At 50.8% G+C, this 25,791-nt stretch overlaps 1 protein-coding gene across 2 annotated transcripts in view; it reads right to left on the reverse strand.

Moving 5' to 3' along the window:
- Window positions 1-25,791, reverse strand: part of CSMD1 (CUB and Sushi multiple domains 1) — a 1,035,440-nt gene that overhangs the window by 210,303 nt on the left and 799,346 nt on the right. For both annotated transcript variants that reach the window (XM_036228983.1, XM_036228984.1), the window contains exon 12: window positions 16,576-16,688. In XM_036228983.1, the coding sequence (XP_036084876.1) occupies window positions 16,576-16,688 (113 nt within the window). The remainder of the gene's footprint in view (window positions 1-16,575; window positions 16,689-25,791) is intronic.

The raw sequence follows: 25,791 nt of genomic DNA on the forward strand, positions 1-25,791 counted from the left end.
GCACATGCAAAAATTATAAGAGAAAAATCTGGACTAAAATATAATTGCTAAATACATATATAAATACATGCACAGATATGCATGTATACATATATGCACACATACATACACTTCTATATATTTATTCTCTTCTGCTCTCTGTGATGTATCTTCTATGGAGATCTAGGAATGTCTGCTGGAAGGAAAATGCTATTACGTTATTATTATTAATATTAACAGGTGATATTTGCAACCACTTAGTACACGCTGAGAACCATGTAAACCATCTAATATACGTTATGTAGATTTTAAACTAGTTTATAAGCACCAGGAGAGCAGGGTCTGTATCTACTGTTTTTCCTAATTATTTTTTTAATGTCGAGCATGGTGCCTGGCACGCGGTATGTGTTTACCTGATATTTATCAAATAAATACTGTTTATGCCGTTACTTTCATCTTTATAGTATTTCACAGTACTTTTGCAAATATATGACAGGTTCTACCATTTACCTCATTTTACAGATAAGAAAACCGGACCTTGAAGAAAGTTAGAATTCCGAACATTCCACGGTCGTGAGGCCGTGGACAGTGGAGTCCGGTTGAACACCGGGGCTCCCTGGCTGCATTACAGGACCCTCAACCCGCTGCCCCCGTTTCCAGTTCCTCAGCAGGAGCAGAGGAGGAGGAATCTGGGGAGGAATCTGGGGAAATGGAGTGTCCAGGAATTTGGACCGTATGGCGGGGGTCCCTACTCCCCGGCCGCAGACACGTCCTGGTCCTGGCGTGTCGGGCACCGGGCCGCTCAGCAGGAGGCGGGGAGAGGGACGTGAGCGGGGAGAGTGAGCACGCAGAGCTCCGTCCGTGTCTGCGGCCGGCCGCACCTCCGCCTCAGCTCCGGCTCAGGGCATCGGGTGTTCGATGCTCCTAGGAGCGCCGGTCCCTGGTGCCACCGAGGTTGGGGACTGCTGCCTCGAGGCACAGGAGAGAGCCTAGAAAAACGCAGGAAACACTGTGCCGTCGCCGGAGCGGCCCTCTCCGTGAAAGACGTGGCAGGTTGTCTGGTGACACTTCCATCCCCTTTCGTTACAGGTGTCGCAGCAGCGGAGAGGCACGGAGAGAGCTGAACGTGCCGGAAACAATGGAAGTCTTTGCAGAGCAACGCACCTTCGTACGTATTTGGGATGCAGGTGCTTGGGAATGGAAAATGGAAGCTTAAAGGAAAACTCATGACCAACGAAAATATACTAATGACACTGAAACCACAGGTGGTGGCTTCTGTGGCGTATTGCTGCCAGGCCTCTGGCACAAACACACGAACGGACAAGTCTAAACAGACTGTCCCTGCTTATTACAGAAAGTTAACCTTTTCCGCAATGGAATCATATTTACAGTCTACGCTGTATGTGAAGTGCATCTGCTGCTGTATTGGCGGCATGAGGACGAATCACGCGCGTGTGCGCAGAGCGTGTCCATCTAATCGCTGAAGAATACACTGTATCGGTGAACGAGGGGTTCTCACCCGGCTCCCCCATAGCACATGGGACGCAGAACTCATTTTAAGATGTGGGAACAAGTCGCTGAAAAAACGTTCTTAAAATCCTTGACGTTTACTTAAAATCCTAGAGTAGTAACCTAGTTTTTAAAATGATAATCTAAGAAATACATTTTATGCATAGCTCAGAAGGTTAGAAAATCACATTTTGATAAAGATCTAAAGAAATGAAACAAACTTGATTTTTGTAAATCTGTAGCTATTGACATAAAATCAATTTTTTTTGCTGTTTCTTCAAAACTCTTCGGCTTTCGCCCACATTTGGGCCGCTGTCGCCGGGCGGCCACCACTCAGCACGTCCCCGTAAGCACCTCCTGGAGAACCCCTTCTGCTCCAGCTCATGGAGCTGGGTCAGCGACAGGCGGTCCTGACCGCGCTCTGCTCCTGCGCTGGGGTCCCCGCTCGCGGCGGCGGTGGGGGCGCACGTCGTGGGCGGGTCCGTCTGGCTCCGGGCCCTTTGTCTGCAGTGGGCGCCGCTCCTGCTCCTCCGCGTGCCCTGCGAGGCTCCCCTGCCGGGACCCCACGCCGCTCCCTCGCTCTCTCGCAGAGCCACGCAGGGGGTGCGAGCTGACCCGGCGCCTGACGGTCGGCCACTGGGTGCCACCGTCGACAAGGTGCTTCCGCGTCAGGGGGACAGGTGACAGGCTGCCCGCCTCCTGCGTTTCTTTCTCTCCGGTCTAATGGGTCACACTGGCTTTTAACCCCCGCCGTAAGGAAAGACAGCAGCAGGTCCGTCACAGCTCAGTTCCAGGGCAGAAAACTGGGCTGGTGGCGGCGGCGCCATCGTCCCGGGGTCCCCCGTGAACCAGAGTGGCCGGGACTCCGCCATCCCGGGCGGGTCTCAGGGGACCCCTTCACCCAGAGATCCGCGTGCTCCCGTTTAAGCGGCAGGACGCGGGGTGCTCTCCGCTGCCCCACAGACCGAGGGGCTCTGAGTGCCCCGTGGCAGCCCAGGGGGCCACACGCGCTTCAGGGCCTGGGGTCCCTGTGGCATTCGGAGGCCTCCAGTGTCACCTCGGAAGACACGGGAACGCTTGCGACTTCCCCGGAGGTGAATTCTCAAACCAGCACAGGGGACTCTCCTCGGAGCCCTTCCTCACGACCCCCTGCTTCCAGAATGCCGCCTCTACGGGACAGGAGCAATCGGGCTTTTTTTCTTAAGGCTTCACTTCCTTTTGAGGTTGACATATAATCCTTGATGCAAAAATTACCTGATTACTAGATTCTCACAGTGAACGGCAAAATTAAATACCAAGATGATTTCGTGATGTCTTAAAATTTCTCCTAAGTGTTTATAAAGACATCTCGTCGTTGCTCACATCACATAAGCCTGCGCCAAGAAGGGGCAGCCTGTGCCCCAGGCCGCCGCGCCCGGCCCGGCCGTCCCCCCCTCCCCCGAACGGGAAGCCCGGGCCGCCCGGTGACCGCGCTGGGCGGCTGCAGCCCCGGCCGAGAGAAACGAGGCAGACAACGCTGTTCCACGCGCGGCAGCGCTCGGCGCCAAGGACCGCACAGTGTCTGTGCCTTCCGCGGGCCGCCTGCACCCCGCCCCTTCACCCCGCCCCCTTCACCCCGCCCCCTTCACCCCACCCCCTTCACCCGCCCCGCCCCCTACACCCTGCCCCCTTCACCCCGCCCCCCTTCACCCTGCCCCCTTTCCCTGTCCCCCCTTCACCCCAGTCCCTGCTTCACCCAGCCCCTGCGCTGACCTTGGTGCTGAATTGCAGCCCCAGCTGCGCGCCTGTCCGCTCCCGCCCTCCGCCCACGCCACCCGGCCGTGGCGTCCTTAACCGCCCTCCTGCCCCAGCTCTCCGCACCAGCGCGCGGGAAGCAAGGCGCTCTCGGGGTGCTCAGTGGGGGGAGGTGTCATGCAGGCGGCGGCAGGCACAGCGTGCCGGGCTGGTTAGGACCCCGCGCCTGGGCTGCCGGCCGTGGGTCTACAGGTCATGCTGCGGGTCGCCCGTAGGCGGGGTGGGGTGGGGGGCACCGGGGAGAAGCCTCTACCTCGGCGCCTGCGGGAGAGGGGCCCAGGGTGCGCCGCCTCGCCCGCCCCACTCCGGGCCCGCGAGTGGCTCCTCCTGCTGAGAGCTAGGGAGGCTCCGGATGCGGAGGGGCCTGGGCATCAGTCCCCAGGGTGCGGGGGGACCCGGAGGGGCCGTGGGCGTCAGCCTCCAGGGTGTGGAGCCTGGAGCCCATGAGGCGTCGGGCGTGAGGGGCCGGGGACCCACAGTGCAGCCCCTCCCCCACGGGACCCCCCAGACCACATGCCCGGGCACACTGCAGGCTGCACGTGGTGACGGGGAAGGCCCCCCCCGCGGACCGCGTCCCACACAGCCCGCGGTCACCCCTGACAACAGTCCACACCGCCTGCAGCTGCGCCTTCGGCCACCTTCACTTCGCTGAGTCCTTCCCGCCCCCAGGCACCTCCTGCCTCCAGTCCCCCTGTCCGGCCTCCTGTCCCCCTGTCCACCTGCCTCCGCCCGGCCCCTCCTCCCTCCCAGCCATCCTGACCTCACATACTGGTCAGATTGTTCCTAGAACAATGTCGGACCAGCCGCTGCCCTGTGCACAGCCCCGGGGCCTCCTCCCCGCATCCCAGCACCTGCGGGTCCTTCCCGGTCCCACACATGCTCGCCCCTGCGACGCCGGAAGAGAAAACGGAAAGCGGCCCGAGGGCCTCTTAGGACCGGCCGTGAGCCGTCCCCAGAGCGGGGACCCTAAAAGGTGAATGCAAGGAGCCCATGGCTGGGATGGCGGAGCATGCTACACGGCGTCATTATGACTAGAATGTGAGACGACGCCTGTTATTAAGGAGGGGGGGAGGGGGCCTGGGCCCTGGGCCGGACCCTGTGGTCTGGCTCCGGCAGAGCTGGGGGGAGGGCCTCGCCCTCCTGCCCGGAGTGGGGCGGGCACCCACCTCCCTGCTGCTTGTCCACGTGTAACTTCTATACCCCCAGCCCTCCAAACAGTGCCCGGCACAGTCCAGATGGTCAGCGGCCATCAGCAAAGGCCGCCGTTTAAATCTGCCATTTAATGGTCTTAGCTGCGGCGTTGTTCCGTTTTGTTTTTTTTAACTTTTCTATGTCTTCTGTATGTTTTACAACTGATAATAATATCATAGCGACATTAGGGTTATACGTTTTAAAAGCAGCAAACGCGATGCTCTGCGTAGTTATATACAGATGACACCTTAGCAATGGTTTCTGAGTCAAAGATATTTTTTTTCAACACATTGACAAAAACCATTTTTAGGAACAAGTCTAATAGGCATTTTCTTTTCTCGAAAAAAATTATCAGTGGCTTTAGAATTTTTCCATGATGCTAATATGTTACGATTAAGGGATAATTACAGGTGGAAATTTGAAGCGTATGTCAATTATTATTTCATTAACTGCTTTATGTATGCTCCTCCAAAAATATACTGGGAGGCTAAAAACGAGGGGGAGAAGCATGGAAAGGAGACAGAAACGCCAAAGCGGACAGCCCGAGAAACTGGCTTCCTGCTCATTTGAAGTCTGGAGCTTAATTCTTATCGCTCGGCTGTGCTTGCCACGCATCAAAACGCTTCAAAGACTGAAGGGCAAACTCATTTTCTCTGCTTGACGCTCCTGGTAGGGAGGAAAAAAAGTCAAATGCTATTGTGTGAATTTATCATAATATTGTTCAAAGGAAAACCCATGAAAATCCTATCTGTTGCTCACTTGATGCGATGTACCCTTGTCAAATCCCGTCACCTACTGAAGACCAGCTAAGCCTCCGCGGACAGACGGGCCCCCCTGAGCAGCCCCGGCCATTACTGTCGGTCTGCACCTGGGAAATGTCATCGGCGAGGACAGGCTGCTTCCATATCGGACATGCGCTCCGACAATTTATGCAGGTCTGGCTTTTTGCAGGCCTGAATTTGATAGGCTATAAAGTTGTAAACGAGGCTAAACAAACTTTTATTCCAATGGGACAGTGGAAGATTAGATTGATTCTGGCCGTGTCTGAGCCCGCTCAGAGGAGCCCCCGTGAGAGGAGACGACGGAGCAGGCAGCTCCATCGCGCGGGGGTGCCGGCGCGGGTCAGTGAGGCTTCAGAAGGGGTCGCGCCCTGTACGCGGATGCCACAGGAGCTGCATCTCACCGCCTGCGCTCAGCGTTTCCTCCCTACGACAGCACAAAGTAAACAAAAAAGGAGTATCCTGCCAAAGCTGCTACTAGCTGCAATCAGATGCAGTTAATTGAAACTTATTTTCAGTATAACACAAGGCTTTTTGATATATATATACACATAAAAATTAAGTATCAGTAGAACTTCCAAAATCGAAAAGTTATAGAGGTGGGAAACAGAAATGTGTGAATACTTAGTATACATCTGTGATTTGGTAAAGAATTACCGTGGGGTTTGATTGTTTTTTAAACTAAACTTTGTGCTATGAGAGAATGGTAGGTTCACACGCAGCCGTAAGAACACAGAGCCCACGCAACCTTCGTCCAGATCCCCAACAGGAGCGTCTCCCATCTGATACTGATGGCGAACCCGGCGAGATTCAGACCACCGTCCTGGGCACGAGGATGCCTGCTGGTGGCCGTCGCAGGGCCCCTCGCTTCCTTCCGGCCCCACCCTCTCCCTGCCCTTTGACGGCTACTCCTCTGCTCTCCATTTCTGTGCTCGTCATTCCACAGCATTATAAAAACGGCAACCTCAGGATGAGCTTTGAGTCCGTCAGCACCGCTGTGGGGAGGCTCACCCAGTACAAGTTTGTTCCTTTTTCATTGCTGGGTAGTACTCCATGGTACGATGGACCACAGTTTCTTTAATCGTTTGCATCTTTAAGGGCACCTAGGTAGTTCCTTATTTTTACTATTATGAATGAAGCGGCTCTAAACACTCCCGTTTGTTATTATATTATGTTCCTGTGTGACACACGTCTGCTAGCCTGCTTTCCAGAGGGCTCGCCCCATTTCCCGTTCCGACCAGAAGTGTTAGAAAGATCCAGTTTCTCCACGTCCTTGACCGTGTTTGGTGTTGTCATTATCATTTTTAATAATAGTAATACATGTGTAACAATATCTCATTTTCGTTTTAATTTGCATTTCCCCGGTGGCTAATGACGTTTATTTGCCATCGTGATATCATCTTCGATGAGAGGTCTGTTTGCATCATTTCCCATTTGTTAACTTGCGTGTTGAGTTTTGGAAGCTCTTTATATATTCTGGATACTACTGGTCCTCTACCAGATACATGGTTTAAAAGTCTTACAGTCTATAGCTTGTCTTTTTATCTTTTTCAGACAGTCGTTCACAGAGCAAATATTGTTAATTTTGATGAGGTTTATCAATTTTTTCCACTTAGAGATTATGTTTTGGCACCAAGTTTAAGAACTCACCAAGTCGCAAATTATAAAAACTTTCTCTTATCTTTTTCTAATACTTTTATAATTTTACATTTCACATTTAACTTTCTTATCCACTTTAAGTTGGGTATACAGTAAGAGACACAGCTTAAGGTGTTTGTTAGTATTTATGTCCAACTGATCCAGTGCCATTTGTCGGAAGGACTGTTCTTCCTCTTTTGAACTGCTTTCATGCCTTGGAAAAAAAAGATGGGTGATTTCTGGGACCCTCACGCCATCCTGCAGAGCCGAGCATCCGCCCTTCCCCCAATACCAAACAGTCGTGACGACTGTAGCCGAACAGTGAGTCTTCACGTGGGGTAGCTGCTTCTCCTATTTTATTTATTAAAAAAAAAATTATTTTAGCTATTCTAGTTCCTTTGCCTTTTCATATAAATTTTACAGCAATCTTGCCTACTTTTTCAAAAACAATGTTGCCGAGACTTTGATAGCAATTGGCAATCAATTTTAGGAGAACTGGCATTTTCAGTTTGTTTTAGTCTTCCGATTAATGAATATAGTGTATCATACTCTCCATTTACTTTGATCTTAAATTTCTTTCAACAGGATTGTGTCGTTTTTGGCAATCACTCATTGTTTTGAGTGATTGCAAATGGTACAAAATTTTTTTGAGTATTTATTGAATTTTTAAATATTTATTGAATTCCATAGACATACAGTGGATTTTTTATGCTCATCTCATATCCCACAATTCACCAAACTGGCCTGTTGGTTCTCCGAGTTTTTCTGTGACTTCCTTAGAACGTTCACCATGGACAAACATCGTGCCTGGTTGTACTTCTTGCTTTCTAATAGGCACGGCTGTTCCTTCTTTTCTTGTCCTTTTGAATGACTAGCACCCCCAGTGCCGTGCAGAGTGAGCGTGCGGGGAGCGGGCACCCCGCCTTGGTACCAGTCTTAGGGGAGACACCCTGTCCTGAACCCTTAGGTTCCAGGGTCACCTGTGGCTGTTTTCAGTAGATGCTCTTTATCAAACTGAGCAAAGTCCTCTCTATTCCTATTGTTTATCCTGAGGATTTTTATCACAGATGGGCGCTATAGCTGGTTGAATAGGGGTCCCCTCAAATATACGTCCACCTCTTCATCCTAAGGAAACTGTAATGTGAATTTATTTGGAAAAAGGGTCATCGTAGATGTAATTCGGTGAAAGATCTTGAGATGAGGTGATTACTGCATGTCATCTGGGTGGACCCTAAACCCACTGCTCAGCGTCCTAAGGAAAACACAGGCAGCTCTTAGGGTGACTGAGCCGTGAGGCCAGGCACGCTGAAACGACCCCGGGGCAGGGCGGGGCAAGGAAGCTTCTGCCCAAAGTCCAGGGGAGGGCTGCTTGGCCCGCAGAAGAGAAAGAACACATTTCTGTTGTTTTAAGCCACCAGCTCTGGGGAGGCCAGTTTCCTCAGAAAACTAGTAGAGGTGGGGGTGCATTTTGTCTAATGCTTTTTCTCTAGCAATTGATATAATCACGTAATTTTTCTTTTTATCCTGTTCATATGATGTATTATATTAATTAACTTTCAAATATTATATCGGTCTTTCATCCCTGGAAAAAGAAAACTAGATCTGGTCATGGTTTATAAATCTATATATCTATATATTGATGTATAGATATAGTCACACACACATACATATGTATATTCTAGTTCTACTTGCTACTGTTTCTTTAAGGACTTCTGTATCTATATCCCTGAAGGATCTTAGTCTGTCGTATTCTTTCCTGAAATGTCTTTGTCTACTCTGACATTATAATAATAAGGCTTCATAAATTAATTGCCGTGTGTTCTTTTATTTTCTGGAGGAAATTGTCTAGAGTTGATTTTATTTTTTTTAAACCTGTTTTTATTATTTTTAATTACTACAATGGCTATTTTCCATTTTGAATCAAAATATTTGTTTAAAATTATAATTGTAATGAATTATGTGTTTGACAATTTAAAAAAGTGAAATCAAGCATTATAATTATGTCTGTGATGCTTTAGGAAAAAAACTAATTCGGGTATGTGCTAGGGAGAAGTATTTCCTGCATATCTCTTGCTTAAAAAAAAATGTGAAAAGATAAATTCACAAAGTTATTTTGCCAGATTATTTTTAGAGCAAAAGACTAGAGACTAAAAACGACCCTTTAGTAGGTTGGAAGACGGATGAAAGAAACCGCGGCCCATCCGTCCACACTGTGGAGTGCTGTGCCGCAGAGAGAAGAGACAGGCGAGAAGCCGAAATGGGGGGGCGGGGGGAGATGGCGGGCAGAGGACAGAGTGGCACTTAAGCCCCACGGGAACGCAGCCAGCACAGCGCACACTGGCGCGACCTCGACGGGTCCACTGATTCTCTTCCTTCTACAAATAAACCGCCAGAATAAAAAAATAAGACGGGATCAAAGCACATATTAAAGATACTTTCGATAGCATCGACCAATCGCTATCACAGAACAATGAGTTTTTAATGATAACTTTAGTACCTCCCAGCACGTCAGAAGGACGGAGAAGCCGTGATTGCAGGTACTGTGGGTCTCCCTGGTAGATGAAGACGACCCTACAGGAAGGGTGCAAATATATGCTGAGTAGCTGTCACGTTCTGGAGATCGTCATGTGTCCACCTACGCACACATATCATCATCTTACTTCGGCTCATAAAACCTCTACAAGGTGGATGTATCGATGTTCATTTGACAGACAGTTCAGAACAAGGAGGTAAATTAAATCGCAGATTAACTGAAGCTCACGGCCCGGGGCAGGAGAGGCCAAGTTCCTGCAGCTCCTATGGCCAGGGCTTGGCCTTCCGCCACGCTTTTTTCTTTTTTTAATGGCCAGAGACCTCAGGGGAGTGAGGGTGTGAATCTGTGCCCCACAGATGACGAGGGAGAAGGCCTGGAGCCGGGGCTGCCGGGGGAGACGGGCACCGTCACCCGGAGGAGAGCACATTTTCAGGAGTGAGAACAGGAGAAACCGGGCCACGGGGCCCGCGAGGGTCTCTGATTTATTTTAATGAAATCGGCAAGAATGAGAACAAAACAATACAAATCGTAAAAGGATAAGACTCTCAGGAAAGACAGAAAGGAGAGAACACCACTGGCAACAGAGGGATTATATATCCTGGAACGAAACAGCATAATTCAACTTCTCCGGCGATGGAAAAAGAAAAAGCAGGCCACGCCGACACGCCTTGTGGGCGGCGGGGGAGGGTGCTCGGGGGAGCGGTGCGGGTGCTCGTCCCCAGCACACCTGGGGGAGGACGGCGCCGGACGGAGAGTCGCAAACGCCCCCGGGCCTGCAGCGGTCATGACATTTTTGATGAGAAAGTGAAGAGTTTGGGAGGATCACATTAAAGTTGAAATGCACTGAGAACTAATTTGAAGTTTGTCGTGATGGAATTGCGTGCAGAAAGGAACCGGCCTCGGCCTTTGGGGCGGGGAGGAGGAGGAGGAGGGGGTCGGTCGGGCTTTCCAGAGGGCGATCAGGCCCTGGGAGAGAGAGACAGCGCCCGAAGCCAAAACCGCACATACATCACAGGCACGCGCCACTATGAAATGAGTTTTCTTTTCTTTCTGGAGAAGGCCCCTTCAGGTAAACTGCAGATTTATCTAGACTGTTTGTAAAACACACAATGTAATTACAGCTTCCAACCGAGCATCCTTTTACAGCCTTTAATGAGCTTTCGCATGTACTTACGCAATTTGTCCACACAAAACCCCGGCTATCCTTATCCTCACTTCACAGATAATGAAACGGATGAGCAGATGATTAGTGATTAGCTCAGGGCCACGCCGGCATCTAAAAGCAAAGTCTGGGATAAAATGCTGTGAGTCACAACTTAAACTCCACACACAAATAGACTGCTCTAATGGAGGCCCCGTGCTGAGCAGGCCAAACAAAAGCTGGTTAGAGAATCTAGTTAGTGGAGGGAAAAAAAGGATCTTGCAAAAAGTAAAGAGAGAGAGGAGAGAAGGAAGGACAGAGGGAGGGGAGGGGAGGGGAGAGGGGAGGGGAGGGGAGGGGAGGGGAGGGGGGGAGGGGAGGGAAGGAAGGAAGGAAGGAAGGAAGGAAGGAAGGAAGGAAGGAAGGAAGGAAGGAGGGAGGGAAGGAAGGAAGGGGAAAATGCGCTACTTTTTGAATGTATTTTTCGAGTATCACATGTACTGCACTACACATGATGAGACAATCTAGACTTCAGGATGCTGACATCTAGGACGTAGAATGCGCTAGAAGTATAAATGCATGGTGCGCTCAGGTTTCCAGTTCTGACCTCCAGCTGGTCCCCTCGCCGCACCTTCTCACGGGCCGGGACCCGCGTGGGAAGCCTGGGCGCCAGTGGCAGGAGGTCGGCGGGGACGGCGGGGACCGGCTCGCACCGCGGCTGGCTGCACGCAACGCCTCGCTGATAAGAGCGGTGGACGGAAAGAATAAAAAAAAATGGCAAAACATGAGTTCGCTTCGGAAGGCAGGAAACCCTTCACGAAATTAAAATGCCGCCTAACCTCGGCCGCTGTATTGCGAGCACCTTGTTACTAAAAGGCTCTAGAAAACATCAAAGGAGCAGCGGAAACGATCGAAGTGCCACGGGCCAAGGCGCGAGAGGAAAGGGGCTCCCGGAGCGGAGGCACGAGGCTCCGCCGCGCCCCGGCGCCGGCACACGTGAATCAGGGGCACGGGCCGCGCTCTCCTCGCGGCGCGGCTGCAGCACGCCGGGGCATTGGAACGAAATAAAAATGCCGATCTTATCGGCGAGGATAAACAGCTGAGCCCCGTGAAAAGGACGCGGGATGAGCAGAAGGATGGAGAGGGGGCGTCTCCGAGCGGCCGGAGGGGCTCCGTCAGGCAGCATTCGAGGACGGGGTGGGGACCCGGCATCAGGGGGCCATGTGTCCCCATTGCTCGGGGCTTGGGGACCCGTGTCCGGCAGAGGCTCACAGCTTCGCGGGACGGGAGGGGCCCTCGCTGTTTGTGGGAGGACCGCGGAGGCCGCGCCATGTGGCAGCTCAGGGACCGAGCCGCTCGTGCGACAAGTCTGTCCTCTGGGCAGCTGCTCTGCGCGGGCTCCGTGGTCTGAGCGGTGCTGGCAGCCAGGCCGAGCCCCCCGCCACCCCAGCCTCCGCGGTGACCGGTGACTCACGACGGCCAGTCAGGCCCAGCAGGCGGTGGTGGGGACATAACCCTGCAGGACCTCTCGGCCGCTGCGGACAGAGACCCATGCCACCGAAATTCTCCTCGGTCGTGTGTTTCTGAGACCACGTACTATAAGAATATAAGCTCAGAGAAGCCGAAAGACCTTCCTTCCTTCCTTCCTTCCTTCCTTCCTTCCTTCCTTCCTTCCTTCCTTCCTTCCTTCCTTTTCTCTCTCTCTCTCTTTCTCTCCTTTCTTTCCTCTTATTTTCTTTTTTTCGGGAGGGCGTTACATCAGAGACCCTCTCTGAGGACGAACCCACGTTTAAACCACTGTGGCAAACTGCGTCCCACACGATTTCTGACAACACGCTTCATAGACATGAGTGACAAAGCCTAACTGAGCATTATTCTGTGACCAAAATGACCCAGTGTTAACCCACTTAGGTACACCACGGTGACTCCACAAAAACGCAGTGTCCCCAACAGTAGAAAGCCGTGGCCATCCGTGCAGACAGCCAGGCGCGAGGCCTCTGGTCGGCCCTCCGCAGTGGCGGACGTGACGGCGGTCACGAGGCCCCCTCGAGTGGACAGCAAGTGTTTTTCCTTTATTTTCTAGTGAATAAAAACCATCTGCTGTGACATATACTGTTTTGTTTTAAATGTAAGTACTCAGGTTCTATTACTGTTATAGTATTTTAACAAAAATTCTGCTGTATTATTAAACGTTAAGACTCGTTTACAAAAACCAATTTTTTTCGATTCTCAGTAGTTACTTTTGAAATTTATGCTAGAAATTTTAAAATATAAAATGTAAAAACTATGCACTAAGCTAATGTTAGCTTTGCATATACGCGGCGATACTTACTATACATGTGAATTATGTATGCAGGTGATTTATGTATTTATAAATTACATATGTTCGTATCATATATAATATAATGATGCATATTAATTACATATATAGTATGTTTTACACAGTCTGGCTTGTAGTTGGATGATTGCTTTATATAGTTTTTTTTTTTTATAACTATATCAGGTTTTTTACCTTTTAGGTTTTGAATAGATTTTGAATTACATATTTGTGTGCAAAGAAGGTTTTAAACAAATCTTACCTCTCTCCCATCAGTTTCTCAAATATGTATGTCCTTAAAGACTTGTCATTTTTAAAACTTCACATAATACTTTTCCAATAATTTTCTTATGCCGAATCATCAGTCAGCATTCCCCCGTGTATGTGTGGACGTGTGTGTGCTTGCACACATGCACAAACACGTGTCTGTGTGTACATGAAACGTGACGTATATGCCCATGCGGAAACAGGCGTGCACACATGTACCCACGCAAGTCTAGCCAGGTGGCTCACTGATGCCCCTCGCGCTCCTGACTCACGGACAGTTCGTCTCCGAGTTGCTCCCTGCTCCCCCGCCACACCCCGTGACTCCCGGGGGGGCCCCAGGCTTCCTCCCCGGGTGTCTGGAGCACAAAGCCTTCTTCCGGAGATGAGTTAGCAGACCGCGCTGTGGGGGCCTCCTGCGGGAGCCGAGAGGTGCGCGGCTCCCCGGGGCTGAGTGGGGGTGTACCCAGAACGCGGACGCTGCACGACGAGGTCACGGGGGCCGAGTGGGCCCGAGGCCTTGGCCTCCCTCCTACGTCCCCTCAGCATCGCAGCGTGTGCCGGGCAGGGAGGCCGCCGGCGCAGGTCACGCGGGAGCTCCTGGGCGGCACCAGCAGACGCCATGGATGTCTCTGAGCAAGAAGTGTGACCTGAAGCCTCGAGGACACCCCGAAGGAGGTGTACCCTTAACGACACTCAGGGAAGTCTGCACCTCTGCGTGAGCTGGGAAGGGCGGGCAGGTAAGGGGGCTGCGGCCCTCTGGTCAGGACCCAGATTAAATCACTGCTTCGTGAGGACGGAGCCTCTGAAGGAAATTCGAACGGCTTTTAAAATAAGGTGCGGTGACACTGAGCTGAGACACGCCGTGACCTCGGGGTTGATGGCACACGCACTGGGCCTTCCGGAAGGACACGTGAGGGGCCGTCGCAAGCCACCGCTTTGGGAGATGCCACCCGGCCGAGCCGGAAGGGGCCCGGAGGTGGGGAGGGAGGGCCGCTGGGCTTACACGGTGTACTAGGAGCACCAATGTTTGTATAATAAAAATCTCACCTGTAGAAAAATCTCAGAATTAAAGGGTGCACGCAGATACCAGGCGGCATTCCTCCCTGTGTGCTGCGGGCTCCCACAGGCCCCGCCTCCAGGGGTTCACGACAGACCCGATGCGGCTGTCGTTAGTAGCCCCCCTTTCTTTTTCAATGAGGAGTCTGACACACAGAGTTCAAATAACACAGCTAATCGGGGGGTGGAGCTGTGTTCTTAACCGCTACACTGTGGTTAGTTAAAATCATGCAGTAGCAAAACCCAGAAAGTTAAAACATATGCACATATCTACTGTATATATTTTCTGATAATATAATTAGTGAATAACTACGTTTTAAGTCAAATAATTACTGATGTATCTGCTGATCACCTTTACCGATGGTTTTTATTTCATCTCCGACTACCAGCTTAATGTAGCACTCCGGGAATGTCGATATAGATGTCTTCTTTTGATATATAATGTTCTCTTGAGTTTTCAAATCCTCAAATCTTATATTCTCTACAGTACACACTCGGAAAAGAAGAGCACTTTGTCTCCTCACTCAAATTCACACAGCGAAACTGTAGAAAAGAAAAATCCCAACTCTTCGGATAAACATTCCTCATTGTCACCTGTGTGTACACGCATCCCTCAGGTCAAAGACCTGACGAACTCAGTAATTAGTGACAGAACCAGCAAGATATTCTAAAAACCCTTCCAGGGGAGAATCCAGTGCCCAGAGCGCTGGGGACATGAAGTGAGTTTGCTCCTGGCTGCAACGTCGCCGGCATCCGCAGGGGACAACCGACTGCCCACAAAATCCAGGCCGGGCCGCCTCTCCCCCGGAGCGGCCGGAGCCATGAAATCGCTCAGAGACCAGTGCGGCCCGGTCGGCATGGACTGAAGGTCGAAAGGCTGCCTAGAAATTTTTTTTTCTCCAGGTCCATTTCCTACTTTTTTTTTTTTCTGACAAATGAATTCTTCCTTCCATTTTAACAGCAAAATAATGTAAATTATAGGCATTTCTATTGTGTCACAGAATTTTATAATTTGTTTGTTCCTTAGAATTTTGAAACATAAAGTATCCAAAATTTTGACGACTTAGGTAGTTATGGGAAACATACATTTATGTTTTCTTCTGAATGCCCACTGTATATTTTCTTAGATTATAGTTTATAAACAGCGGTTTCTTTTCGATAACGGATTTGTGTGCGTATGTTGGTAGAACTATCTGGGTGGGTTAAAAAATGCAATTGCCGGGTTACTTCGATAAAATAGTTATCAGCCCACGGGCGTTTGCAAGACGTCAACGCCAAGAGGCTTCTTGTGGCTGCAGCTGCCGTTCAAGACGCCCACAGGTTCCTGCCGGTCTGGGTGAAATGACCCCTAATCCGCTGTGGCTGTGTGTCCCTAAGTGCCTGGGGGCGTCTCAGCGTGGGACCTAGCGCTGCTGCCCGCCCCCCCCCCCCAGGTGCTCTGGGGTGCGGGAGGAAAGGCTGGCCTGCCCTGAAGGGGGCATTCGCATCTCGCAGCCCGGTGACAAGCCGGTGCCCCAGTCAGTAGCCAGACATCGGAATGGCCGGCAGAGATGTGCACATTTCGGTCATTTCAGGCGCATTACTCCCTTCTTTCTATTTCTGCTTACATTTTGAAATTTTCCAGAATAAAAAAGTATTCCAAAATACCAATCAACAGGCAAAGGTGGAAGATGCCTGCTTCCCTAGAGGCCCTCCCCGATCGCGCACGGAGGGGCGGCGGGCCGGTGCCTCGAGACAGTGCCGCAGGGAGCAGGGCCCTGGGCTCGTGCCGCTGGCACAGGCCTGCCCCACCCCACCCGGAGAGTGGGCCTCAGGACCGGGCTCCTGGGAGACGACGCCCCGCCCCGAAGGGGCGCTCCCTGCCCACAGCGGTCCCTGCTCCTGCGCCCCCCGCTCTCGCCCCACCCCCCCGCTCTCACGCCCCCAGCGAGCGACCTTCTCCCCACATGCGCACTGAGCGGTGTCCCCGCCTCCCCCAGGGTCAGCCCGCACCCTGGCCACGAGGGTGCGCACAACACAGCTTCATCCGATCAATGCCACTCAGATCCATGCTTGGCTTCGGAACGAGTCTCCCTAAGTCACGAGCGCGACTCCCCCTCGTGGGGATACATGCCGAGGTCCACACGTGCACACGCATCCCATACGTCACAATCTGCACTTCGTCTTAACGTTCAAGTCGATGCAATAATGGCACACGTGGCGCCAGGCCGCAGAGATGGAGCGGAAGGCAGGACCCTGCCCAGGAAACTGGAGCGATGCGGCCCTACTTCTCAATCTTTTGCACATCGCTCCGACTCCGATTTCACTTCCCTTTACCGCGGAGGGGACAGACGGCCCGCGCCCTCTGCAGACACACGTCCTGCGGCCCTACCTTGGTAAACGGCTTTGAATCCGGGCGACGCGATGCTGTCGTCGGACTGGAGGTGCAGCCACATCTGGTTGCTCATGCTCACGATGAGGTCGGGGACGCTGGAGCCCGTGAGCCTGCGCAGGAGGGAAACGGCACAGCGTTATGTAGGGCGCTGGCTACGGCCACGTTTACCTGCGGGGCGGGGCGCGGGGTGGGGCGGTTCCTGCTGCTTACACAAGCCGTATGCACCTACAGCAAGACCCTCCTTCGAAGCGCCCATGGCCGTGTGTAATTTACATTCCTGTGTAAACCTCAGCAGCACTTGTGTTTTACACTAATCCCTCTATTCTAGAACTGCAAATTTGTATCTTTCATTTTAAGAAGCAACAGGGCACCCCGCCATCCCGTTTGTCTGGAACCGAAGGCCTTCTCCGGGCGCAGGCCTCGTCGTGCTAGCACTGGGACGGTTCTGGAAAGCGTGTGGGGCGGGGGCTGTCCCCGATGTGCTGGAGTTATACCCGATGGAGACTCCGTCATGCAGCACCCACGCCACCCACGCGAGGGCATCTCTAAGCCGACACACATCTCCGCTCACTAGGAGTGCTCTAGTCTGCGGTTAGCACCTGCCTCTCCCACAAAACCTCTTTCGAAGGTGCAGTCTAGGATGGAATACCACTCGGTACAAAAAAGCCATGTGCTTAAAGCCATGAAAAGACATGGAGGAAACTACAAAGCGTGTTACTAAGTGAAAATCGCCATCTGGAAACGCTACCTCCTGTGTGATGCCAACTCTGCGACATCCTGGAAAACGCAGAACTGTGGGGACTGTCAGAGGTCGTCAGAGGATGGCAAGGAGGGGTCGACAGGGGGAGCACGGGATTTTTAGGGCAGTGAGACGGCTGCGTGATGCCATAATGACACACACGTGCCCCTGTACATTTGTCCGAGCCCACGCGGCCTACGAGGCCAAGAGCGAGCGCTCGGGCGAGCTGCAGACTCTGGTTGCAGGTCCTCCAGCCGTTACCAGCGTCCCCTCTGGAGCGGGATGTCGCAGTGGGGGAGGCTGCTCCCGTGTGAGGTCGGGACTGCGTGGGAGACCCCGTGTCTACCGCTCAATGTTACTCTGAACATAAAACTGCTCTAAAAAAAAAAAAAAAAATCAGGTGTAACGTGGAACCAGGTGACCACAGGTGAGCACGCACCGAGATCACCGACCGGAAGCAGACCTGGCAGATCCGTGGGACGCTTGCTCTGCACATGAACGCCCAGGCCACGCCGAAGGGACGTTTCCGCGAGGCGAGCCCAGCACGTTAGCCAAACGGCGGCGCGGCCCTGCGGTCAGCAGTGACCAGGGACGCTGACTCCGCCGGCCACTCTGCGGGCCCACGGGCAAGCACGTGGGCGGAGAAACAGTGTGAGAAAGAGGTCGACTCGGCCAAAATGAACGTCTCCGATCAAACGGGAAACTCCGCCCCCGCGTCCTCCCCTGGGGTGGCGCGGACACCCCCCACCCCCATTCTGCCCGAGGTGTGGGGCGAGCAGCAGCCGCGACTCTGAGGCTCCCAAGCGCGGGGCGCTCGTGCCATGTCACACTCAAGCTCTGCGAGCAGAAGTTCGCGCCGGGCGACCGTGCACCGCGCACCCAAACGCCTCCTTCTGCTCGCAGAGCTGCTGCTCCCGCGGGGAGGTCGCTCGCTGCAGGTGGGACGGGTCGTTTTGTCGGCTTGGGGGATCCGTCTTCCCCTCCAGCGCGTTGCGCGCACCGCAGCGGGGCCCGAGCGCGGACTGCGCATGCCCAGTGTCGGCCGCAGCCCTCAGTGCTGGGCAGCCCGTCCCAATGTTCTACGCATGCGCATTACGTTTGCCTCGTATAAGCACCATATACTGTTTCACATTATTTTTATCAAATTATTTTATTTATATTATTAGTTTCACCTTATCAGTTCTGCCTCTTACTATATACCTGATGATATTAAACTTAATTCTATTGTTTTCCCTTTTTTGATTACTCATTTGTTTGTATTTATCCCTTTTTTATCTTTATCCAATTCTTTTCTCCAACACTTCAAAAGATGTTATTCTGTTGCCTTTTTACTTCTTCTGTTTCTACTGAGAAAACTTCTATTGAGCTCCTACTTGCTCTTTTGAAGCTGTTTCTTTATTTATGCTACTTTTAAGAACTTGTGTTATTTTTCAGAAGATTTGTTACAATGTGCCGGGTGAGGCTTTCTCCGCATTATCCTGACTGGTAGAATTTCTTGAATTTCCACCTTGATATGTTATTGGTATTGGAAACTGATTGGCGATCATGTCTTCAAATACTGGCGAGGCCTCATTCTCTTCCTCTTTTCTCTGGAACTCCAATTACACTCACGCATTCTGCACGCACATTGTTTTCCACTTCGGGTTCAATGTTTCCTGCTAATCTATCTTCCAATGCAAACCATATATATCGAGTTCTTTATTGCAAATATTGTATTTTTTAAATTCTTAAATTTTCGTATTTCCATTCGATTTCCTGTTAAAGATAGCTTTCTGGCAAATTCTTCAATAATTCCATTTTATTTTCTTTAACTCATGAATTGTAGTTCATTATCAAAGTCCCTGAATAATAACTACGATTCTGGATATCGTGTCCTTTTTCTACTGCTCATCTCTTGGGCCACTGGGTTCTGTTTCTGGGCCTTTCAGGTAATTTTGATTTAACACTAGACCACACACAAAGTACCAGAAAAGCTGTGTGTTGTCATCTTCCTTCTGTGGGACTCAGTCCCCTTCGGGTTGGGAGGGTGACCACCTCGATCCAGTGCTATTTTAGTGGCCAGCACTTATAATTTGTTTAAAACAAAGAAAGAAGTGTTACTGTTACAGTTTGCAACTGCCCGCCTGTTTGAAACAGGATTGTTCTTTCAATAATTGATAACTAAAAGCTAAAATAAATTCTCGCTTTGACAAAATAGTTTAGCAGTCATCATAACACACACATTCTTCCTTTAAAACAATTTAATTTTCTCCCAAATTGACTTTATAAGTACATCTTGGTTTGATCTAAACTGAAAGATGAAATTCTTCTAATGAAGCACCAAGTGATTTGGTTTATCTGTCAGAGAACTACAATGGCATCTTCTGTGGGGAGCGAAGCCGTCGTGCGTAAGGGGTCTAGCTCTCCATCGTCCCTCCCTCACTGCTGGAATTCCCAGCCCGGCCACACACACTGGCTTTCTAACCATTCTCCAGAACTCCGGGCATTTCTCAGCTTCCAGGTTTCGGCAAAGGCTGGCATCGCTGCCTCAGTTGTCTGTCCTTCCTGGATAACACTGAAGAATCTTCGAGACTCTGAGGGTCTCAGGGGCACTTGAGGCCGTGTGAGGCATGTGGGGACATTCACATGCAGGTTGCCACAGAAGCCCGCGGGGACTTCAGTTTCGACCAGCGTATCACAGGCTTCTCCCTCTACGTCTGTCTCCTACCGAACCCTGAGCTCTCTCGAGAGAGAGCTCACGTCTCTTGGTCTCTGTATTCCCAGACTCAGGCATATAACATGTAAAATTTTTGAATAAATGCATAAGTGATTAATTGATATTTTCATTTATGCATTTACCGCAAAAACTACATGTTTATATTTACAGGCTTCTTCCCAAGTAAGGATGTAAACCTTCGTTTCATCTGGGCACACCGAGGATGTGGCATCTGGGGTTTCTAATAGCTCTGCTATTAATTCATCCCATGACCTTAGCAAACTTATAATAATCTCTACGCCAGTTCCCTCATCTATGAAATAATTATATTAAATTGTCTTGAGTTATTCGGATCTAAAATTCCGTTCTCTTTTCGACGGGTTTCAGGGAGGGGCGCTGCCTCGCCTGCCGTGGTCTGACGTCTCTTACTGCCATCAGGAGAAAGGTTGAGCGGAAGTCAGCAGCACGTATACCGAGTGATTAACCCAAATGAAGCAGGTGACCTTTGATTGCGCATCTGTGCCTTCCCTACATCCGGGCATACTGCGTCAGGAGACACTCCAGGCTCTTCTGCAGGAAAACGGGCCAGTGCTCGTTAAAGGCCAGCGGCCCCCACGACGGGGCGACTTCACAATGCTGAGGCTGCTGGGAACGTCGTGGTGCACCTGGGAGCTCTCCGTCCTGTGCAGCCCTCTCTCCGGCCCTGGCTACAAGTCCACAGCTTCATCCACATGCACGGAATGTGTCTGTCATGAAGGAATGGCTGAACCGACCTGGCTGCTTCACCCGACCTGGCGGCTTGTCGCTGCAGGGGTGGCTGTGGTCAGCATTTGTCCCTTGGGGTTGCTAGGTAGAACTCCCCTGCATGTATACGCCATCGGGGGTTCTCCATTCACCTGTTAAAGGATACTTACACCGTTTCCAGTTTTTTGGTTTGTTTTTTTTTTTTGCGATTATGTACAGAGTTACTGTAAACATTTATATAGAGTAAATTTTATTTCTCTAGTGTAAATACCTAGGAGTGGGATTGCCGGATCACGTGAAAAGTGAATATTTAACTTTGTCTGAAATTGCCAACCTGTGGCATTTCACATGCCCCTGACAGTCTCAGAGATTACATAGGCTGTAATTCTACTTATGTGATATTCTCAACAGTAAAAGGATGGTGACGGAGCCTCGTCCAGTGGTTTGGGGTTGGGATGGAACAGGGTATGACTATAGAGGCACAATTTTAGGGGCTGACAAAACTGGTCTGTATCCTGATTTGGGTGGAGACTAAACAAATCTGTGTATGTGTTAATATGTGGAGATTTTTACACTAAAAATTTCTATTTTACTTTATGTATATTAAATAAAACCTAGTGATTAAAAAAAACAACTCTGGGCATGCCACGAAGCTATCAAAACACAAAATTGATGTAATATAGCACCTGGAATAATTTCTACCTGCATCTTCCTGGCAGTTAGCTGTGAGTGGGGTGCTAAGCCTTTAAAATACTCAGTTAAATTGTAAATCTGGATACCAAAAAGTTTTACTCCTATGTTAAAGACTGGCCTAAAAGTAACCTATCTTAAGTTTTCATAGTTCTTTAACAACCTTAATTTCATAAATTCTGCAGGAGGTGTAGAAAATGCATAGCTATTTAAAACATATGGTTTGGCTGGCCATTTGCCTCCAGCAGGGTTGGTGCAGAGTGGGCGGGAGGCGGCCAGGATGTGCGACGCAGCGTGATCTGTCCAGGCCCCGGGCTCGACCACCCCGCAGGGGGTGGAGGAAACACTCCCGGTGGGGTTCGGAGGTCACGGTGCGAGTCCTGGCTAAGAGCTGGCGGGGACGCAGCTGCGAGGGCCGCCGCGTCACCGGCTCGGCCCGCGGCACACCGAGGCAGAAGGAAGGGGAACTCGGGTCACAGCACATGGCCGCGCGCTGAAGCGCAGTGCTGAGTGGGCCCTGGGGGCGACTCGGAGCAGACGCAAGCCCCGTGGCACAGCAGACAGCCACCGGGATGCTTTCCCCGCACGGACGTCACAGACGACACCTCTGCTCACACGCCACGTGAGGGCACAGAGAGTCGGGGCAGACGGAGGGGAGCGGGCCTCTCACCTGTAAGCAGGGCTCTGAAAACGAACCCGAGGCCACGCCTTTTTAAAGGCTTCGATAATTCACCTGTCCTTGGAACCCAGCCCACGGAATGACCGAGAGCTTCCTGCTGAGCCTACCCAGGGTGGCTGCCTGCCGGAGCAGGGGTCGCACTGCGCCCAATGACAGGGAAGCCGGGGTACAGCCTCATGGCAGAGCCAGTAAAATCGTAACCCGAGCGAGGAAAGACGACGACTCAAAGACCTAACGAGCATTCATGAAAATGCTTCGGCAATCATTTACCAATTTTCTGAAAACAAGCAAACAAACAAACAGAATCTCAGCAAAGAGTAGCTATAAAAAGACTAGATAGAAATGATAAAATAGAAGAAACTTAAAGTCACAGCAGCTGGTAGGCGATGTGCAATGGTATTGTTGGAACCGGTGGGATCCCCCTATGCAGAGCAACAGAGAAAACCGGCCGACAGGGAAAGCGAGCATGCCCGCGAGGATCCGCGGGGCAAAAACTAAAGCTGTGCCCTTCGAGTCGTCAGAATCTCAGAGAGCTGGCTTGAAAGGGCACTAAACACATAATTGCTGAAAACTGCCCAAATTTGGGGAAACACATGAGCTTACAGTTCTTGGAAAGCAAGTGAACCTCAAACAGGATCAATGTAAACAGCTGCGCACCAAGATGCATCTACGTCAGCGCTGAAAATGAGAGACAGAGAGCAGAGTCTTGAAAACAAGCAATGGGGAATGACTTGTGACTTACAGGAAAACACCTGTGACTTATAGGAAAACACCTGAGTGGTTTCCTATCTGATGCCGCAGAGGTCAGAAAGAAGCGTCACAAAATTGTTCAAGGTTTGAGAGAAAAGAATAGTCAACCCTCAATGTTTTCTGTTCAGTGAATGTATTCTTCAGAAATAAAGGGAAAAAAATTAAAATTCTAGACAAAAACATATTGTTGCTAGTCCAACTTTAATGATCACTAATTAAAATTCTTTAAAGTTCTTCGATGAGAAAAGAAATAATAACAAGAGGAACTCAGGGCATTGGGAAGGAAGGAGGAGCAAAGGGGAGGCGGAAATATGGGAATATAAAGTATAAAATATAAAATATAAAGTAAATATCATGCTTTCATAGTGACTTCTAGGAATCACATGCAATGACCGAAACAAAAATGTAAAAGCCTCCTGATGCTTGGGATGACGGCATTTAACAGCGGGGGCCCAGACGGAGGCGAGGAGCCCACACCTCGCGGGGCGGTGAATGCCGAGGGGAGCCGCAGCCGGACGAATAGTGGCCACGCTGTATAACGGCGCAAGGACTGAGTCGCCGGGCGGCTGCGAAGGTCCTTATGCACGCGCACCAGGTGTCAGAGCTGCAAACTGCACGAAGCCAAACCCACACGGCCGAGAGGCAGCAGAGGAAGCCACAGCGCGGCTGAAAATTTCAAGGCCCCCGCCCCTTCGTTTCTGCAACTAGACGGACTAGCGAGGATACGGGAACATTCACCCAGCAGGATGTGACTGACTTCGCCCGGCAACAGTGGGAAGCAGGTGCCTGAGGTGCCTACACAGCATCGCCAAGGGGGACACGTCCTCGCCTGGAAGGGTGAGTGACCTGGACACGTTTAAAGGAAGCGAAACGATGATGCAGGTATTTTCAACCCACAATGAAATCCAACCGGAAGCTTTCAACAGAAAGGTGACGGGAAATTTTCTAAACATGTGGAAATTGAAAAACACATTTTTAAACAATTCATGGTTCAAAGAAACAGTCTCAAGGGAAACAACCAAAAAAAAAAAAAACATACATGGAACTGAATGAAAATGAGAACAAAAATTTGTTGCCGGCAGCTGAAATAGTGCCAAGAGGAAATTTTGTAGTACTCAATGATGGCATCGGAGAGGGAGAAATGTATCAAATTCTGACCTAAGTTCTTACCTAAGAAACTGTAGAAACTTAGAGCAACAGAAACCCAAAGCAAGGAAAAGAGTATGATGAAGATCGGAAATCGACGAAATGCAAATAGAGAAATAACAAGAAAAGAAAACCGTTTCTTATAAAAATCAACGTCAGTGGTAAGCGTCTAAGAAGTGGGGTGGTGGGAGGAGGGAGAGATCAAATACCAATCCCAGGAATACAACGGCAGACACGACGATGTCTCCAACAGCCATTAAAATGATGATAAACAAATTATGGACAACTTTAGACTCGCCATTTTGGCAGTTATTAAAAATGGACTGATTTCTTGAAAAGCATGATCTGCCAAAACTCAACCAATGAACTAGACAATCTTCATTGTCCTGTAACGATGATGTAATTAAAAAGCCTCTCCCTCCCCCCTGCCCCCCAAAATAAATAAATCGATAGACCTAGATAGTTTCACTGGAGAATTCTACCCATCTTTTACAGAAGAATCAGCATAAAGTTTTTATAAACTCTTCTAGGAAATAACAGAGGACAGAGTACTTCCTAACCCGTTTTGGCTGGCCGGTGTTCATCTCATACCCAAACCGGAGCAGGACAGAGAAGAGGAGGAAAGAAAAGAAAGAAACTACAGACCGACATCGCTCCTGAACTCAGGCGCACACATCCTCAACGAAATCCTAGGCCGTCGAGTCTGATTGTCCAGTTAGCTACAAGTCCGAGACCTTCGCCCAAAGCATAATTTATTCCAGTCATGCGAGGCTGGTTCAACGTTCGAAAATCAGTCGATGTAATTTACCATACGAACAGAACAAAAAGCGAAGATGTTATACTACTGGACACATACGAAGCTTTGGACAGACGGCAGGACACACCGTGCTCGTGACCTGTACCGCGGTGCCGATGCCAGCGCCTGACAGGTGGACCTCAGGCTCAGTGCAGCTCCCAGCACAGTCCCAGCAACGCCTTTCCACACCTGCGCCGGGTCATTCCGGAAGCTGCGTGTGGTGGCACAGGCTCCTCCGAGCACGGGGCTGTGCCGCGGCTAAACCCCCCGACGCGGTCGGGGCACGCAGACATGCACGCCGGCCTCCCGCGGCTGTCCGTGGCCTTCCCGCAGCCTCCTAATAAGAAGGGGACGAGGCCCTCCGGCTCGGGACGACGCGGGTGGGCGTGGGAAAACAGCGCCGGGAGCCTGGGCAGCTTCTCACAGCAAGAAGCGGGTTCGAGAATCACAGATCAACTGACCGTGGGGAAGAGCCAGTGTCCTTGTCAGTCGACCGCGGAGGCAGCAGAGGACATGCCGCGTGGCTCCGACCTCCCTGACGCAGCCTGTTGAGCCCTCGGAAGGATGAACGTTTAAAACCGGGAACCGGTGCCCCCGGTCGCCAGGACCCCCTGAAATTCACGCTGCCTCCCTGTCGCCAGCTGCCAGCAATGGCGAAAGCCGGAGGGACGCCGCGGAGCGCAGCTCGGCCGGTCGCTGTTCTCAATGCTCCACACGCGTTCGTGAAAAGGTCTCGGTAGAGATTTGTTGTCGTCCTATAAAAGCGACCTGAGCAAATGCGTCCACGTCTTGGGGAGATCAGACCGTTAAGAGAGTCCCCTAACACGCTGTCATTCTCTCTCTTTTATTTTTAATTTTATTTTCCAAGAAAGTTAATGAAATAAAAAGCCACTGATGGAAATTGGAATTTTTAACCCCGTATTCAGGATGAGCTGGTTAGGCTGTCGCACGTTCCAAAATTCTCCTAAAAACCA

Source organism: Rousettus aegyptiacus, unplaced genomic scaffold, assembly GCF_014176215.1.
Source record: "Rousettus aegyptiacus isolate mRouAeg1 unplaced genomic scaffold, mRouAeg1.p scaffold_m13_p_11, whole genome shotgun sequence".
In the NCBI taxonomy this organism is placed as follows: domain Eukaryota; kingdom Metazoa; phylum Chordata; class Mammalia; order Chiroptera; family Pteropodidae; genus Rousettus; species Rousettus aegyptiacus.